At 36.3% G+C, this 19,215-nt stretch overlaps 3 protein-coding genes across 3 annotated transcripts in view; 1 reads left to right on the top strand and 2 right to left on the bottom strand.

Moving 5' to 3' along the window:
- Positions 1 to 2,740, top strand: part of LOC134795527 (uncharacterized) — a 92,981-nt gene extending 90,241 nt beyond the window's left edge. The window contains exons 10-11 of the mRNA XM_063767415.1: positions 1,707 to 1,893; positions 2,142 to 2,740. Coding sequence (XP_063623485.1) covers positions 1,707 to 1,893; positions 2,142 to 2,227 — 273 coding nt within the window. The 3' untranslated portion in view covers positions 2,228 to 2,740. The remainder of the gene's footprint in view (positions 1 to 1,706; positions 1,894 to 2,141) is intronic.
- A 1,216-nt stretch (positions 2,741 to 3,956) lies between these two features.
- On the bottom strand, positions 3,957 to 5,110 carry LOC134795800 (uncharacterized). Its single transcript, XM_063767734.1, has one exon. It carries the CDS (start codon positions 5,000 to 5,002, stop codon positions 4,019 to 4,021), a length of 984 nt encoding a protein of 327 aa, XP_063623804.1. The 5' UTR covers positions 5,003 to 5,110; the 3' UTR covers positions 3,957 to 4,018.
- A 1,712-nt stretch (positions 5,111 to 6,822) lies between these two features.
- LOC134795799 (uncharacterized) lies at positions 6,823 to 7,409 on the bottom strand. The gene is made up of 2 exons (XM_063767733.1): positions 7,263 to 7,409; positions 6,823 to 7,158 (listed from the first exon to the last, which is right to left on the bottom strand). Exons 1-2 carry the CDS (start codon positions 7,344 to 7,346, stop codon positions 6,877 to 6,879), a joined length of 366 nt encoding a protein of 121 aa, XP_063623803.1. The 5' UTR covers positions 7,347 to 7,409; the 3' UTR covers positions 6,823 to 6,876.
- Positions 7,410 to 19,215: the final 11,806 nt, after the last annotated feature.

Genomic DNA, 19,215 nt, shown 5'->3' with positions numbered 1-19,215 from the left:
CACCACCTCGCGGATGTTTGCTTATGCTGATGACCTGACCCTTGTGACACAAGACGACAGCTTGGAAATTTCCAGGTCCAGGTCCTAATATCTATTAGATGACTATCTCTCGGTGGCGCTTGTGCCCCAGCACTACCAAGACCGAGGTGTCCATCAATGAGCGTTACTACTACAACGTTAACCTAGGGAAATTAAGGGAAATTTAGTGAAAATAGCTGTTTATTTATACAATTAGTGCGTACTTATAACATATTGTATTGTTCTAAATAATATAATAGTAAACTCTGAAGCTCTTGTTGCTCATCAAAATAATTAAACTAAAAATCGAAAAACTCGAAAAAGCCGGTTTTATCAAAGTTAAAACCCGGTTTTCGCAATTGGCTGTAAACCCGGTTTTTCCGGTTTTTTCGATTTCGGTGAAACCGGGCTTGTGACGCCTACTCCTTACCAAGTGAAATTAAACTTAAGCTTTATAGAAATAGAGTACATTTTATTAAAGTTTTTTGATTGGCTCCCCTCCTACGAAAACTGCCTACCGCAAGAGTACCTAAATAGTAACTGACAAAGAACACCCAACATTGTTTAACTGTGTTTACTATTCCGATTGTTTGGGAAAACTCTGTCATAAAGTCCATGGCGTCACCTTTGTAATTCAGTGATTCAAGTAAACATGAATTAACATTTTACTCATAGTTAGTAGTAATATAGAGTGTACTGAATATGAATTTGAGTCATGGTTTTCATAAACACAAATGTACAATCGTTTCTTCGGAAAATAGTTTTTAAAAATGCATTCTGCCATATTTCCTTTATCTTGCTGCGTGACAGCAAAAACCGAGGGACTCCAAAGGGCTGCAGGTAGATAAGGTATATTTTTTATGTATTAATCATGTTCGCTGATAATGCCGAGACTCGTCATCCGTTTTCTTTGAAAAGAGATACCTACATAAGTAATACATAGGTCCCTCCATGGTGGTCCCATAGGAATCTGGTTCTAATCTGAGTCAGGATCCACGAGGAAATTGAATAGGCACATAGGTATATTGGTGATTTAGATATTTTCCATAGCAACTTATGCATGACTAATAATATCGACTATAAAATAATTTCACGAACTGAATAAATGAAAGGAAAACCTTAATTTGTAAAAGTAAGAATAAAGATACTTACATAGAATGTTTAAGTTTAAATAAGCTGTCTGTTTTAGTATTATGCCAAAGAATAATAACCAGGAGTTTGCAGTACCGGGTATTGGAAAATTACGTTAATCAAAGCTATCTCTTTTGCATGTCAAAGGCTATGAAGGTTAAAAAGAAATTTTAGATAGAAATAATGAAATTACTTTTCGTCCTTGTTCGCGTTTCAGTTACCTAACTCGAGTCAATGAAATGCCGGTCAGCTTGTGGGATAGGTACTTACGGCAATTGTTTACTCCATGTTTACTCAGTATTTATCCGTTCTAATTAATCAGTAATCAGTTTGTATGTTTATTGCTTACTTAGGTATTTTTTAAAAGATGGTACATTTTATTTAGCATTTTCGGTAGCAGGGCGTATGCCCGGCTGTAGAAATATATTTTCTGTATAAAAGTTTGCGCACAAGTATATAGGTCAAGACCGGCTGCGGTTGACCCGTACCCTTTCACGAAGTTAAAATTGCTCCTCTTATTGCATTCTAATTGAATTCGTAAATGCTCATTTTTTCAGGTGAAAACGATCGTCAACACGCTGGCTGCGGCAGCGGAGGCTGAAGCGGAAGCGGAGGCGCAAGAGGAACAACGCCGACAGGCCGAGGCGCAAGCCGCCCCCGCACAGGACGCGCCCGCGCTTCCCCCCCGCGCGCCGCGCACTCTGCTACTGCCACAAGAAATGTCAATGGAGGAGAGACCGCATTGTAAGTAATACCTTTAAATTATTTATTACTAGTATCTTAAGAAATAAATATTTGATGGGTTTCATAGAATTTATTATAAATTGTTTTGTAAATTTGATTATAATTAGCGATACTTAAATTAAATACCATTATAACGTAACGTAATATAGAAGCATTTTTATTGCATTATGATTTTAATGACAATAATTTATTTTTGCCTAACTAGTTAATATAAGTAATTTACCTATATTTCCCTGTTTGTATTTCAGACATGCAGCCTCGCTCAGTGCGCAGTGTGGACGCGCTTTTGCAGCCTGAGAAGCGCGTGAAGCGTTGCGCTTGTAGCTGCGCTTAAGCGTTCGCGCGCGCGTCCGGGTCCGCGTCTGCGCCCGCGCTTACTCGTACTGTGTGCTAAGCTCAGCGCGCCCCATCCGTCCATCCCATCACCGTGACATTAACCCATTCGCGGCTATTCGTACAGATGTAAATAAAATGTCTCAGTTCCGAAAAGTCGTTATCAATTACAAAGGTGGTTGGTTGTATAAATACGAATTTTAATTATTGTTAAATAATTCATATATTTATAATTCGTTTTCTTAGTAAATATCGTTCTGTACAGTTTAATGATGAGACAGCAATTTGGCATTCACGTGAATCTAAGCACCTATCGTGTATCTAACTAATGCTGGCTTTCTAAGATAGTGAAATATCATATTAAGTAGGGTTGACGTGCATTTCTCGATGATAAATGTGTAGTATTAAAACGATTGTCCGCGCGAAACTACAAACAGCTTTTAAATTATGATAGTTTTAATCTAAAAAAACATATGTTCTATTGTGATCCTACATTAAATTTTTATTTTATTCCCACAGTCGTTTATTTTGTCTAAAACAACCTTAACTCAACCTTATTCTGTCCCACTACCCATAACAACCGTACGTAAGTAACATCAGCACAGCTGACTTACCTGTACTAAACTCCATACACATGGACCACAATTGGTAAGGAGCGAATCATGGGAAGGGAGCCGACATTACCCTATTCAAAAATTTTAATTAACTCAATTCCTATAAATAATTATGTTGGGAGTTATAATCCCGAGTTTGAAATTGGATGTACGTGCGGTACCGTATGTTGAGGTTAGGTACTTTGACTTGTGGGGTAACATCGATTATTGAAAGCGCGAATGTACCTTCTCCTTCTACTCATGTAGGTCCAACCTTAAAAGAATATATGAAAGGTGCCCAAAAAATCCTTGTAGTTTAAAATTTATACAAATTGCAGTACCCCACTACACGATACTACAAATACGAGTAAATAAATAAATGAAAAGCAGCTTTGTGGTATTTCATTAATTAATTATATGAACCAGGAAAACAATACCCTAATCTGTACTTTAGCTAATAGCCAATAAATTCTTTGAAATATTTAATTAATGGTTAGGTATAATCATAACAAATACCTACTAAGCATTGACGCACGTAACTGCGGTTGGGGTTTTTGCCATAGCGAGATGGTTGGAAATATGTACCTTGTGGGTTCTTTAAAATTTACTTATACACGGTGTAAAAAAAATAAGTGCATTCCAGTCGCTAGGGAGGTTTTGGGATTATACTGAGCAACCTTTACTATGGGACCAACCCCGAAATCGCGTAAAAAAAATACCCTCCAATAGAAAATGGAACAGCTAAAATGTATGAAACAGCCATATTTTTCTTTTTCAATTTCGGGGTTGGTCCCATAGTAACAGTTGCTCAGTATAATCCCAAAACCTCCCTGGCAACGGGAATGCACTTATTTTTTGGCCATCCTGTATATAAATAATAATAATAATTCAGCCTATATACATCCCACTGCTGGGCACAAGCCTCCTCTCAAAATTGACTTAATTAAAAGTTTCTAAACAAACAAAAAATCCTCCGGAATTCTGAAACACATGTAATATTTTTTGTGCCCTCTGCATTGTAACAATAAATAAAAGTGACATCCAGTCAGGCATATTTAAAGCATAATGTATAATACTTAGTTACTCTAAGCATTCCTGTACATGATTGTGGTTGCAAATGTTGCAATATTAAAAATTATAATCACAGTTTTATAACTTTTCACTTAAAATTAACATCGAGCATTATTTGTGACTCAAATTTATCTCTCCACACCTGGTTGGACCTCTTTATTTATAACACCCACACTGTAGTTCGAAATAGCGTCAGAATGTTTAACACGATGCTTAAAATTAGATGATATAAGTGCAATATACAAACATAAAACCAGACTATTTAAAATGAACCCCGTTATGTACTTAATTACTAAAAGTAAATAACATCTAACTAATCTGGAAATATCTGCTGTTATCGCATACATATTGATTATTAAACATAACATAAATGTAATGATCGTCAAACTTCTTGCAAACTGTCTACATTTATCTTTCAAGATCTTGCGTAAAATACAAATGTAGAGAATAGTGCCCATCAAAGTAAATGTCCATTTAAATAAAGTACAAAATATCACGTCCACCAAAAACTTGTCGAAAACATCATAAACAACGAATGCGACCCAAGTGGTAGTAAGAGGAATAGGAAATAGCCACGCAAATATCGATACTTTATAGAAACGGCTTTTGCTGATTTTAACAAATATCACTATTAAAGAATCATGCATGTGTTTAATGAGAAAGAATACAAGAAATATTGTAACAAAATTGAAATAAGTAATCAAGGTAAGGTACGCTAGACAAGGTTGCTTACTATTATCGAAAATATTTGGCTTCTTTTCCAAAAAAATGGCATAGCTTATGATGCGTTGTAAAAGCCGCGCCAAGCTAATTTGTGTCAACATCAGGTTCCTGTAATTTCTTCTCCATTGTTTTAGTTTTGCAATTGCTATAATAGTCAATAACAGTTCTGCAAACATCATAATAATTGCCACTATGTTTAGCACTTCAAATGTTAGTTGTAAGTCCGGTTCTTCAGGAGAAGCAAATATGGTATCATTATAACCGCTTTCTGGTAATGTACCATTTTCTCCTGGGTCTAATCCTTCAAAAGGCGGAGTTGAAAGCGTTGTTATTGTGGCATCGTTTGGAAGGTTATTGGTTTCACTGTAGTTTTCAGTTGTAATATTCATTGTCGGTTTAGTTATCCTTGCTTGTCATCACTAATGTCTGTTTTCACTTAATAACTTATTAATAAGTCAACACTAAACAGGTTTCAGAATTAAGTAGGTACCTACGTCAAAATTTCATGAACACGTCTAATGTTTTAAGCTCTCAACCTGCAACTGGTGACTTTGATCCAGACTGCTTGACTGTGGTAGTTATAACAGGAAATAAACAGTGACTATTTGATACTACTCTACTAACATTACTCATTTATTATGATTGTTCGTTGTTTATGTTATGAGAAATCGTGAAGTCGGTTAAAAAGTAAGAAGGGATGTAGTAAAAGTAATAACTTTTATGGTTTACGAGATTGAAGTTTAAAATAAAAAAAGAGAATTGAAAATAAATTTGATACATGAGGAATATTCTCTTAAAGTTATTCAAAATAAAAAACCAAACTTATTCCTTAATCTCCACTTAATTAAACTGACGGTACAGAATTTTGCAATAGGTTCCTGTTGATGAATATAGATTTGTGACGTATTTTGGACTTTTATTTGCGTTTTAGCGACTGTGTGAGGTATACGTGACGAGCAAAGTCGGGAGCAATGGAGGCATAATAGTGTTTTATTCTTATTGTATCGCAGCTGTGGGAATTATATGGAAGTGGAACAATTTACTTCATGGTTTTAGTATCGGTTTCCTAGAATTCGTAACTCCTATGACTATGACCCGTGACGCAGTTATGTAATTGACTGTGCAATTATTTTCGGTGCAAATAGTTTCCTTTCCTTCCTAGTTATAAGTTCGGCTTGTTTTTGCATCTGAACTATGTTATCCAGAATAAAGAAATCCTGAGTAAAAGAGAATGTAAAAAAGGGGCTTCTCTGTGTAGGTTTCGCAGTAATGTATCAGATATAGGTACCTATAGATAAACTAATAAAATCTCAATTACTTGTATAGTCTGCAAATTAAATAAACTACTTAGTCACTGGAATATTTACCATAATGAGTTGCATGTTTACGTTAATAACCTACGCATATAAAATGATGTCACTGCTTTCAGAGAATTTGTAAATAACTACGCCATAGGTATTCGAAATACGTAAGTTTCTGATTGAGTCGACATATTTTGATGCATTTTTTCAGTTTTGTAAATACCTAAATACTTTGTTTGTACACTGTGCAAGTAACCTGACCGCTTTTCCCAATAGGAAGGGAGAAATGTGGTCACGGTAAAAGACGGCTCTAAATGCTCTCCTCGTCCTATGCGGGCGCTTGTCTCAAATTCTGTTATAAATGTAGCTTTGTGATAAGAATGTAATAGTTGTCTACTTATATATAAAATGTAATAGTGGCTAGCAGCTGGCACATTAAGACGATACTTAGTAGACGACGAGTAGTTTTAAAAGCTCTTTACTTTTATAATTTACATAATAATATTATAAAAAAATCTAAAAAAATATCAAACGAAGGGGCATATCAGTAGTTACATATCAAATTGTATAACCATACTTTCTATCCAGAGACGAAAATGCAGCAGTACGATTGTATGGAGAAGCTGTCCTCGGAAGCATATTGATCACTCTGCTTTGCCGCTTAGATAAAGATGGATATTGAAATCAAGCTAGTAGCTGTGAGATTTATGTTTAGGTATACGTACGTTTGTACGAAACATAAATAAATCTTTCCGTTAAAACTATAAAACATAAATGTACACAGGAACAATATTTTCTCATTATGTTCAGTCTGCTTCAGGGTTGTCTTCCCTGTTATTTTATCTAATCCGCTAAGGAAGCTTAGGTATCTACTAATGTTGACATGAGCATTTATAAAACACAATTCCGGGGTAAGCAAACTGTATTCCAAATATCATAAACGAGTCATGGCTAAGTTCAATTTAAACGGCGACAACGGAAGCGGAGTAAGGGTACGGGGCAGCAACGTAGGGCGCTGCGACGTACGGAGCCGAGGCCGCCACGTAGGGCGCGGATGCGACATATGAAGCAGGCGCGGCCACGTACGCGGCCAGCCCGTTGTTGAAGCGGTGGTAGTACTGCGAGCTGGAGGCCGTGACCACGGGGGCCGCCACCAGCGGCGCGGGGGCAGCTGCCACCACAGGTGCTGCCAACACGTCCGGCTTAGCGGCGGCGATAGCGACCAGGGCAGAGATGATTACGATCTGAAAGATGACAAAAAAATTGTACATTTTTTCTAAAAATATCAGGAAACTGTTTAAATTGTTCCAAGTATCTGTTGGTTTTTAACAATCAAATATGCACTTACAATCTTCATCATTTTGTTGGTTTTGTTTTGGTGTTGCTTGCTCGTTGATGATAAAGCAAAGGACTGATACTCTAAGATCGGCATCGCCGGGTATTTATACGAGCTGCGCTACACATGGCGCAACGGTGTGCCCGGCTGCGGCGACGTCTCTGGCATTGGCCGGGGCGTGATGAGAATCCTACAGAGTTTGAAGCTTTAGAAGAAAAATGACACTTTTTGCACTATGTTTCTTAGCCCATGTGACATTTATACTATTCTAACTGTGACACGAGACTGGCTAGTAACTAGGGGTAAATTACTATCAGTTTTATTACAGAATACTGTTACAATTTAAGGATTACGATATCCCGTAATTTTTGTTCCTATCTAAAATACACTTAAGAGTAAAGAAAACGTTTTACTTTATATGGATAATTCCATACAAAGTGGCCCGTACTTTTTGGTTTTGAATACTTACTTCGAAATAGTTTCGTTCAGATAGAGTTAGACCAAGATAAGTCCATTTTTGATGGTACACGCAGTGCAAGTAATATTTTAAACGTCAAACTTCTACTAAATTATGACGTATTAAATAACATTTGCACTGCGTTGCTATCAAAATAGTGCAGACATATCTTGGTCTAACTCTACCTCGCATTTTATGTACCTACTAAACACTCCTGTGCTGTTAGTATAATACTCAACTACCTACCTATAGAGTAAGTACATACAATTTCTGTTATTTTAAGTTCTGAGTTGCAAGGAAATGTGCTTTGTTCGACGTAAACAAAACCTAGGGAAACCCAGATACATGAATTGTTCGAAAAGCACAAGGGTTACGCTCTCTCTTCGTTTCAATTCGAATTGAACGGGGGAAAATGCTTGGTACTTTGTTTTATCTTGAATATCATCAGTTCAATGTCGGGTCGGGCCCGAAATCGGACCCGTTCGCAAGTGTGGATCTAATTATTTATTGGTCCTTAGTGACACCTTCCATTTTGTATAATTAGTTCAACGTACACATAGTCGGTTTTCTGTATTTATATTTTTCGTAGGAATTTACGTTCACATACTCGGTTGTCTCTGGCGGCATAAAACATCGTGACAAGAAATAATGAGGTTCGTGTCCCATTCTCGAACTGGGAAAATATTCAATACCGCAACAGGAAAAATTCATCATATAGGACACGATATGAATGATTCAGGTATAGTTAGGTATTATGTATCTTTAAAATTATTTTCACTACACCAACTCGGAAAGGCTTACTTTACACTTCAAAAACTGATAGCAAAGTTGCATTTTATTCACATGTGAGGCAAAGTAATCAAATGCAAATTTTGAGTTGTTTTCTTCTGTTTGCTGGTAGAATTGGCTTTTAAATAATGATTTTGGATGATAAACATTTAATAACATTCATTTGGATTTGATTTAGTTTAATTTTGTTTGATATTTTACATTTAATATTTGCTTCGGGTTGGTGTGGTGAAAATTTTTGTGTTTCACTCGAGGGCAAATTTTGTTTAACCCTCGTGCTTTGAAACCCTCGCAACGCTCAAGATTCCATTTTTCGAACTTGTGGTTCAATTTTGGAATCTTTCGCTTGCTCGGGTATCAATATTAGCACGAGCGGTTAAACAACAACTTTGTCCCCTTGTAAAACAAATAACTATTTATTAAATTGTAAGAATTATACTGGGTCTGGGTTAATTTAACGCCAAAAAATGAGTTCAAAGAAGAAACAAAAGAGAGGCAAAGTTGTATTTTGGACAATTAGGCAAAGTGAGCGTTTCTTTTATTTTTCGCCATTTTTATATATTGTGACCGTTTTTGCCACTTTTGTGTTATTTGTTATTTCCAGTCAGGATCGCGAGCCCTTTTCATAGTTATAAGAGAAAAAAAGTGTCCTAAAATTTCCATATATTTTTCAAACTTTCCTTTTTGTTACCGCCATAAAATAATATGAGTAGAAATAACACAAAAGTGGCAAAAAATAACAAAATATAAAAATGGCAAAAAATAAAAGAAACGCTCAAGTATGAAATTATATCATATTTCATCATGAGTACGGTTCGCTAGCATTCTTACATAACATAGGTACTTACTTTTTTTTCCGTACTTAAAAGTCGATCAATTAAATGTTTTAAGAAATAGCTAACTATGCTGCGTAGGTATACATCAACAACCGACTTTCCTTAAGAGGTATGAGGTAAGCTTACCGGGCCAGTAATCGTTCAAAGGAATCGCCTTGTGTCAGCACCCTGAGGTTTTATTAACCTTCATTTTCGTTCCCGAGCACCCGCTTGCATACTAAGTTATACGGTGATTTTAAGTCTCAAGCTCAACCGGGCGGAGAAAAGAACGGCGGCAATATCGCACATTCTCATTTTGCATGCATAATTTGAAACTACATTTTAATCACATACTTAATTAATGTTATTGGTATCGAGTTACAACATGCTTAATTGCTTATATTACTGATACGATTTGTATTAACAAAAATTTCCCGTACATAATTTTAGGCATAGGTACCTACACAATTACTTTCTGAAAGATAACATAATCATCTAATTATAGTTCCCAGTATATTTTATCGAAGTCGTTGGAGCCGTTTTGAGAGATTTAATAGTATATAGGTAGGTACTAGTGTCCGACCGAAGGTTCGGTTTCGGTTTCGGTTTCGGCCAGTTTCGGCCAAAAAATCATGTTTCGGCCGTAGTTTCGGTTTCGGCCAAAAAACGCCCGAACCTTTCGGCCGGGCCGAAACTTACGAAATGGTACTTCGTACTATGAAATTAAACATGTGACAAAGATCAAAAGTTGAGGAACAAGTAGGACAACAATATTAATATACTGATATATGTATACATACATTAATTGGTTTATCAGAAAAAACAATTCCCCTAATCAAGGCGCCACCGGACGGTTGACGCAGTCTTAATGTGTATAAATAGTGGAGTGGCCAAGTTGAAGAATAGCAACTTTCGTAGGACTAAGCAGGTTTATACCGACAAGTGTTATTGTTGAAATCTACATGGTCTCATCATAGGCCTTTCAGTCTATTGCAGATTATACAAACAGTGTCAGGCAGGGCTACAACATTTTTCATGGCTGTATAAGCCAATACGGCAGCGGCAACCACCACCGCAAAACAGGCAGGTGTAGTGTGCCGTGGCGAACAGATTTCAGGCTGATGACGCTTGGCTCGCTTACTTGCGAGTGTCTTAAACCAAGCGTCATCGTGGATTTTACGACTGTCGAACACCAGTTTGCGCCACTTATCTCTGTCCTCGGCAAGCTCCTCCCATTTATGAACCGGGATGTTGAAGGAGTGCATGTCTCGCTTGGCGCAGTCCTTATGCCGTAGCATCGGCCGACCGACACTTCTCTTGGCATCAGCTATGGCGCCAAGCAAAACACGCCGCGGCAAAGAGAAGGTTGCATTCGATGCACATGCCTCAGCCAGCGTGAGCATCTCTGCTTTAGCGGCGCAAAGAAAGCATGGTCTACTGATTATCAAAATGCATGTTGTCGCTTCATAAAGTGGTGCAATGAGTTTTTATGACGTTATAAAATCGGCAATTGAAAACTTTCAAAAATCATACAATCCAGAGTTGTATTTGTACTGCTCTAAATTGAAAATGGCTGAATGGATTAGTTCAAAATGTATACAAAATGACTGTGAATATTCTCTATACTATGTCTAAAAATAATTAACCAAATATATCCAAAAACAAGAAAAGTACATCAAGTTAAATAACAGTATCAATTTCTGTTACAGTAGACTACTAAATACTATTCTTTTTACTGAAAACATAACATGTGGGGTATGAAAAGAAAGGGCTTTGTCAGTAGATTACAAATATATTTAAACGCCCAGATACTGGAAATTGTATAGTATGTTATATATTTGTAAATTACTCATAAATCGCTTTCATTTAATACCTCATGTTTTCAGTTAAAAAATAGTATTTTAGAAGTTTCCCATAACAGAAAATTATACTGTTATTCAAATTAATATGATTATTATTTGTATGTCTTTCCCATCACGGAACAATGGTGTTCCGGACCTTTGGGAGGCGTGCGCGGAGCCGAAGCCAACACGTAGAGGCCCTTTTGACACTTTAATGAAATGTAAGGGGTACACCGAGCGGATGCTGCCCTTGCCCGTGTCATGGGACGCACGCAGAGGCAGCACCCGCCAGGGTGTAAGGGCTATTGAGAGTTGATGGAAATGATTATGATTATTATTATTATTCTCTTTATTCAATTAGGGTCTTAGGTTAGGGTTTTACAATGTGAGTATAAAAGTAAAATATAAAAACACTTACAAAACACAACAAAATATTATTATTATTTTTTTAATGATGTAATTTATTTATAAGGTAGATACAAACATTAAAAATAAAATAAACTAACTTATCTATAAAATAAAACTAAAAACTAATACTAAATAAAATAAAATAAAATTAAATTAAAATACGTCTAAGAAATTGGGCCCCTTTGGCATGGTGCCGAGGACGCTGGCAGCATTTCCCCGCTGTATTGCGAAGCTAATACGTTGAGCGAGAAAGCTGCCAGCTCTTCGGTCACCAGTGAAGTCGATGAGCCTTTATGAAAGGTCTTTAAAAAGTTCTAGGGCATTAGGACCCTATTATTATTTGGAAATTGATGTACCTATATCTCTTATTTTTTAATATTTCTGTCTAATTATTGTTGAACATTATAAAGAGAATATTCACTGTCACTTGGTATGTATTTTAGAATAATCCATTCAGTACCTACATATGTAGTTTTCAATGTACAGCAGTTCAAAATCAACTCTGCATTGTGTAATTTTTTGACGTTTTCTTCTAATTTGTTAGACCAAGTAGTGAAAATGTTATTATGTTACATATTTGTAATCTACTCACAATGCCCTTTCATTTGGTACCCCGCATGTTATGTTTAAAAGAAAAAAGTTAAAAACTTAGTACTGCCGATTTTATGACGTCATAAAAACTCATTCCACCACTTCTAGGTCAACCAGACCATGCTGATTCCAACAATACCACTTGTCGGTATAAACCTTTTCGGTCCTACGAAAATCGTAAATAAGGTAGAGTTAGACCAAGAAAAGTCTGCAGCGATTTTGATAGCCCAAGCAGTGCAACAGTTATTTTTTATAAGTCATAATTTCATAGAAGTTTGACGTTTAAAATAACGGCAAATGACGGCAAAAAAACTTGTTTCGGTCGGACACTAATAGGTACATATAATCGACTATATCACTATAACAATGGATCGACCGAAAGCAGTGCTGTTGCCATGAGTCTTACAATATTTCATTACGAGCGAAAAATTTATGTCTGTTTTTGTGCTGTTTACTTCTTACTTTGTACCTACGAGATAAATGGTTAGCGGCTACGGAACCCAACATGCTTACTGCTTATTGATTAAGTAGGTACCTATGTCTCGACGTACTCTTGGCAGTTTTTAAATTTTAACTTATTCAAATTTGGTCAAAAATATATTACAAAAAACGAGTGGATTATTTTAAAACAACTCTTGATTGAACTTTGCCAAAAAGAGAATTTGGTTCTACCAACTCCTTCTGTGATAAGTACTGTGACGTTTACACAATAAAAGTGCAATGCGAACTACCTGCAAGTCGACATTCGGTTGTCAACTGTCATGGCGTCCGGGCGGGTCGCAGAGCACATAACTGACCAACTGAGTTTTATTTATCACCTTGTAATACCACGGAATCTAGACGTCAGAAGTACTATTATGTAGAACTCATATGAGTCATATGTTGGTTGGTACGCGATATTAAAAAACTTACTTATGCGTCTGTTAATACAGTAAAATTATACATTTAGCGTTTGCGTCAAATCCGGTGGTTCTGATTTTTTGCAGACTTATTTATGATGTTGATCCAATGAATAATCCAAGTTGGTGACCTCGAGCACCGAACGCAACTTTGTCAAAAATCGAAAACCCTGCGAAAATTTCGGTTTTTGTTTAGTTTTGGGCGATTCTAACCATAAAGGACTAGTTTTTGATAGTACCTTCCTTAAACGTTTTTAAAGAAGACTAAATTTGCTACAATACGAGATTAGAACTGTCTCTGTAGATTGAATAGTTTCCGAGATAAAGACTTTCAAAAATTATATTTTTTTGAAATTGAGCTCGTTAGCTAAGTGAGTGCAGTGAGTATGCACTTTTGACCCAGGCGATGCCGCTTGGCACGATTGTTCCTAAGGTCAAACAAAGCAGATTTGGCGCGGTAGCCACGATATCGTACCGTGCCTACCCCCCAAAAAGGGAGAGGAAGGGGTCGGATCTCCAGGTCCAATCTAAGCTATATTTATTCCTGCTCTTAGCAACTAGGGCAAGTTATATATGTTTTCATATAACGTAGGGCTTCCTTATTCTATAAAGTATCACTTCAAAGCAGGCATTCATACATTTTTTGTAAAAATATGAAGCGGATTGAGTGACGATTTCCATAGAAATGTAATTATGGCCAAAGTCAAAAGTTAAAAATCTTAAAAAAAACACTTAACTTGGCGTTTTAAAAGTATGAATATAATGTTTTCATCCCTAAATTATATGAAAATGATATATAACGTGCCCTAGCTCCTAAGAGTAGGAATAAATATAGCAAAGATTGGACCTGGGGATCTGATCTTTCCCCTCCCTTTTTGGGGGGTATGCACGGTACGATCTCGTAGCTACTGGGCCAAATCAGCTTTGTTTGACCTTAGGAACAATCGTGCCAAGCGGCATCGCCTGAGTCAAAAGTGCATACTCACTGCACTCACTTAGCTTACGAGCTCAATTTCAAAAAAATCTAAATTTTGAAAGCCTTTATCTCGGAAACTATTCAATCTACAGAGACAGTTCTAATCTTGTGTTGTAGAAAATTTAGTCTTCTTTAAAAACGTCTAAGGAAGGTACTATCAAAAACTAGTCCTTTGGGGTTAGAATCGCCCAAAACTAAATAAAAACCGAAATTTTCGCAGGTTTTTCGATTTTTGACAAAGTTGCGTTCGGCGCTCAAGGTCACAAACTTGGATTATTAATTGGGCCAATATCATAAATAAGTCTGGAAAAAATCAGAACTACCGGATTTGACGCAGAAGAGCCACGTTACAAAATTCTACAATTTCACTGGATTATGTAGGTAAAGTCACAAAAAACGAATTACGGATTTTTTTATTATATATTTTTTGGTTTTGGTGCATCTCACGACAGGAACGCACTGAGATTGATACCAATCAATTTCAAACCAAATCTGAATACACCTAGCACAGCACAGAAGGTGGGTAGTTAGCGGGAAGTGAGGCGGCAAAAGCGGCCGCGAGTTTCCAGTCTCCGCTCGCCACGCCGGCACACATTTCCTGCCGGCAATCGATAATACCCGTAATTTACTTACATCGACGTGCACTCCACAGATTGGCTTCGCACTCCACCGGGTCCGTCGTGAATGTCGTGATCGACGTCGTCGTCGTGTAAAACAACGGTCTCCTAACTTAGTCGGCAGGTTCCCCGTCTACGATGGTCGGCAAGGTGGGGGAAGGTCCTGGGTTTGAATCCTGCATCGACTATTCATCCGTTCGTCTGTTCGACTTCATAATGTAGGTAGGCGATTGAAAATAGAACATAATATTTTTGCATCATTATAATATAATTGTCTGTTATAGGTATTACTTACGGCCCGATTCGAACTTTAAGATACGCCAGTTAATACATCTAGAAACGATATGGATTATATATGTCAGTGTCAAATGTGATGTTTCTTCAAACAAAAACGTCACTTTTGACACTGACACATCTAATCCATATCGTTTCTAGATCTATTAATTGACGTTTCTTAAAGTTCGAATTGGGCAGTTACCCGTTATACTTTCAGTAGAGCCGCGAAAACTTGTGTATGGAAATTGATCCCAGAGAGAATGTTGTAAAATTAGTATTTTCATTTAAAGACTTTTTTACTAAGTATAAGTAGAATATCAAGTACAATGTCAACTATTTGTAGGTAGTATTTTATTTACATACGATTGCACTAGAATTCTCAAGCTTGTGAGTTGTATTCGATTTTTCTTTACGACATGAAATGTCTTTTGAAACCCTTGTCACGTTACATTACCTATTTTATGCTTCACTGAGAAAGCAAGAAAATGGCGCTCTTGAAAATTTGAATCCTTTTTACGTCAAAGTTGCATCGTTCGATAGATTCTAAGACCATTGTTACAAAACTATTGAGTAATTTGGCTTAACTTGGGAGTTTGTAAACTTTTGCTCCTTGGGGGTTTACTGTGAGTTATAAGTTGCTTAGAGAAAATCCCTAAGGCCCGTGAGGTCAACATAACACGGTATTAGTTAGCCACGAAAGTCTCGCGTATGTTCGTTAACTTGATTGAAAATGAGCACAAAAAGCTCCGGTCTAACCATAATTTGAGTCTCTTAATACAAAAAGAAAAAAAAAATCATTATTGTCTGTTTTGATAAAATTTACATACAGAGCGAAAGCAATAACGAGCACTTATCGATCGGGACGAGGGGTCACTCCTAGGAAAATTAGTTTGAGTTTCTTGTAGCTCTCTTGAAATTTCACGCGTCATTCGGTAATAAATTATCTATTTTAACTGGGATGGAATGAACTTTTGAACTTCATTAATTAAGAACGCTGCTATTTTAGATTTGAAATGTGATTGCTAGGCCGCTCAATATTGAAATGGGCTAATTTCAGAAAACCTGCCTTCAGAAAGTGTAAAGTCTAACTTAAATCAAATAAAATAAAAAACCGGTCAAGTGCGAGTCGGACTCGCGTTCCAAGGGTTCCGTACATTACCCAATTGTTAATAATTTTTTTTTATGTGGAACGTGAATGAAATGTCTTTAAAAAAACCCGCAGTGGTCGGATCAAAAACTGAGTAATTAAGTCCGACTCACGCTTAACTGCACATTTCTAATAGGTTTTCCTGTCATCTATAGGTAAAGAACTATGTTGTGTAATGTTTTCAATATTTTAGACCCAGTAGTTTCGGAGATAGGGGGGGGGGGGGACAGACATTATTATAGAGTCTGTTCGGAAAGAGAAGAGTCGTGAAATGTATTAGGCCCCATACATTTCACGACTCTTCTCTTTCCGCACAGACTCTACTTTGGTACAATTACTTCGAAGTCACAATCTGTCAGCCTACTTCATTTCGCTTGACTGATTTTGCTAGCCGGGGGCGTACGTGATTTTGCAAAATTTCCAGGAGCGAAAGTATCTTTTAATAGCTACAAACTAAAAGTTTAGGGACTATTGTAAATGTTGCAGACTTACTTATGAACTTAATACAATAAAGGATCCTCCGAGAATAGCTACCTTAAGCCGGACCAATCTAACTCTGCATGGCATTTGCAATAACAATGTCAATATGAAAATAAGACGTTTATAACGTCACTTTCTTACTTTGTTTAGTTGAAGTCAGTGCATAGTTAGCTTAGACGGACTCTACTTATTCTTCTGCATCTTAATTTACTTTTCTCAAACATGCAATGAAATATTGATGTTATGTTCCTTATAATAGGCTGCGAAGTATGACCTTTCAGGTGCGGTTAGGACAAAAGGTCGTTAATGGAATTTCATACACATCTTGCAGGCCTAGGCCGGCAAAGTCCTCTTTTTTAATTTTCATTTCACAGATATTTGTGACACAGCATCGTGGCATTCATCCATAAAAAAAAACTAGAGGCAGTATTTGCTTTATGGTTCGTAATGACACTCTGCCACTACGCCTATAAAAAAAAAAAACAAAAAACAATGTTTGCTATAATTTGCAGTTTTATTTGTATAAAATCAACATGAACTTAATAAATAATACATTCTATAATTTTATAATTTTAAATTATAAATTTAACTACACAAATAAACACATTTAAAATATTTCATCTAAACGTTAGCGGTAAAAAGGTCTACTCAAACACGCGTAGTTATATTTTTTAAATTGTTATGGAGATAAAGTTGAAAAATATTCATTCTGTTTTATTGGATTTATGGTGCGTTTTTGATTTTTTGACTTTAATATGAGTTCCGACGAAATAATGAAATTAATATTAATTGTAATCGTAGGTGTTGGAATTGGCAGCGTAAGCAGAATTGATTTTAATAACTTGCTGCCTCTGCCGCCAAGTCAAAGACGAAGTATGTATATGGTTGCTTATGGCAATTTTATTATTTGAGAAACTAAGAAAAATGGCTTACAGTTTATTAGAAACAGTTTTGTGGCATATTTTAAATGAATGTAACTACAAATTCGTCAACACTGTGGAAATTATACTTATTTACTCCATGCATAAAGCAACGATGTATGTGAAACATGATATCAACATGAAAGACTATGTAAACTTATGTGACGAAAACGACAGTCAGAGGGATACAAGGCGAAAAAATCAAAGATACATGAAAATATACGGTTAGTAAAAATACACGACTCGTGTAAAACATACGCGTGGTAATGATATAGGTACGTGTTGGTTATATTTTGGGTGTAGTTTACTTTTAGTTTTTTCTATAAATAAAACTTGGGTTTCGTGGATTTTTTATTTTATTTATTTCATTGCATGTTTGAGAAAAGCACTATACATACCTCGGCGGGAAATGGGGTTGCCCGCGCTCAGACCTATTCGGCCTCGCTTCGCTCGGCCGTCTATATGTCTTCGGCCGGCAACCCCTTTCGTCCCGGCCTCTGTAGTAATGTACTATTATTATTGTTTAATGGGTACCTAACATTGTTATGTATGATCTTAAATATTATTAGTTTACTATCATGATTGAGATAAATCTAACATTATATTAATCCTTGATATACGTATAATGTTATCAGTTATCACCCTATATTTATTCCGATAAAAGTAATAATCATGACAGTCTCTGATGCTGACTGAAAATTAATACCTATTTATACTACTATACCGTCAGAATATATGTTTGTAAAAGTTTAAATCGAACCATTCCATATTTTTATTTCGAGGAGATTAAATACTAAATCGTGGAGACCCGGATTAGTATACCTACAAAATTATAAACGATTACGGTATGAAGTAAAAGGTCAATAACAAAATACTATAATAACTATTAAACGAACACAGTATAAAGTGTATTTATTAATCCTTACTTGTCCTATCATGTAAATAAACACTTCTGGAAGATATTATCACACTTTTCTATGGAATTACAAAATAATCATTACTTAAAATGTTGTATACTTAAAGAAACTCACAAAGTATTGAAATCAACCAAATAACCACAGAAAAAATATCATTTCTAATAAGATATTCATCAATAATTAGCAGTAACGAACGGATCACCTCAAAAACATCTGACATTACGATGTCTAGATTCTCTATGAATCGTATTGTTAGAATGTCAGGTTATTCATCGACCGCCATATTGGTTGTAGGACTTCCGGTTCGAGCGCCATCTTGATGGCACGCGGCGAGATTAATTGATTCGTTTTTTGCTCATTAATATTGTTTAAAGTGTAATATCGATAGCCTATTATACAGTAAACGAATGTGGTAGTGTGCAGTGAATGGAGAATTTATCTTGAAGCACGTTTAACCATCATTTTGGAGTCTACGGCCGGTTGTCCACGTGTTTCTTGTAAAGCCCGCTATCGCTTTACAAGAGCTAAATCACCGTACACTGTCTTGTACTAACCGTACAATTTCAATCGTTTTACCCTGCTACTACGACCTTGACACTGGCGAAATAGCCCCAATGGGCTGAAGCCATAATTTTAAAAGAATGAAATGAATGAATATTGGTTGTATCGCTTTGTGATTCATTTCTTTGATTTTGCTCATTAATGTTGTTTAAAGTGTAATATTGATAGCGTATTATGCAGTAAATTAATGTGGAAGTGTGCAGATAACGAAAAATTGACCATGAAACGCGTATAAACACCATTCTGGCGTCAACGCTGGGTAGCTCACGCA

Source organism: Cydia splendana, chromosome 12, assembly GCF_910591565.1.
Source record: "Cydia splendana chromosome 12, ilCydSple1.2, whole genome shotgun sequence".
NCBI classification, from domain to species: domain Eukaryota; kingdom Metazoa; phylum Arthropoda; class Insecta; order Lepidoptera; family Tortricidae; genus Cydia; species Cydia splendana.
Note: the sequence above shows the minus strand (reverse complement) of the source record. Positions and strands in the feature narration are given on the sequence as shown.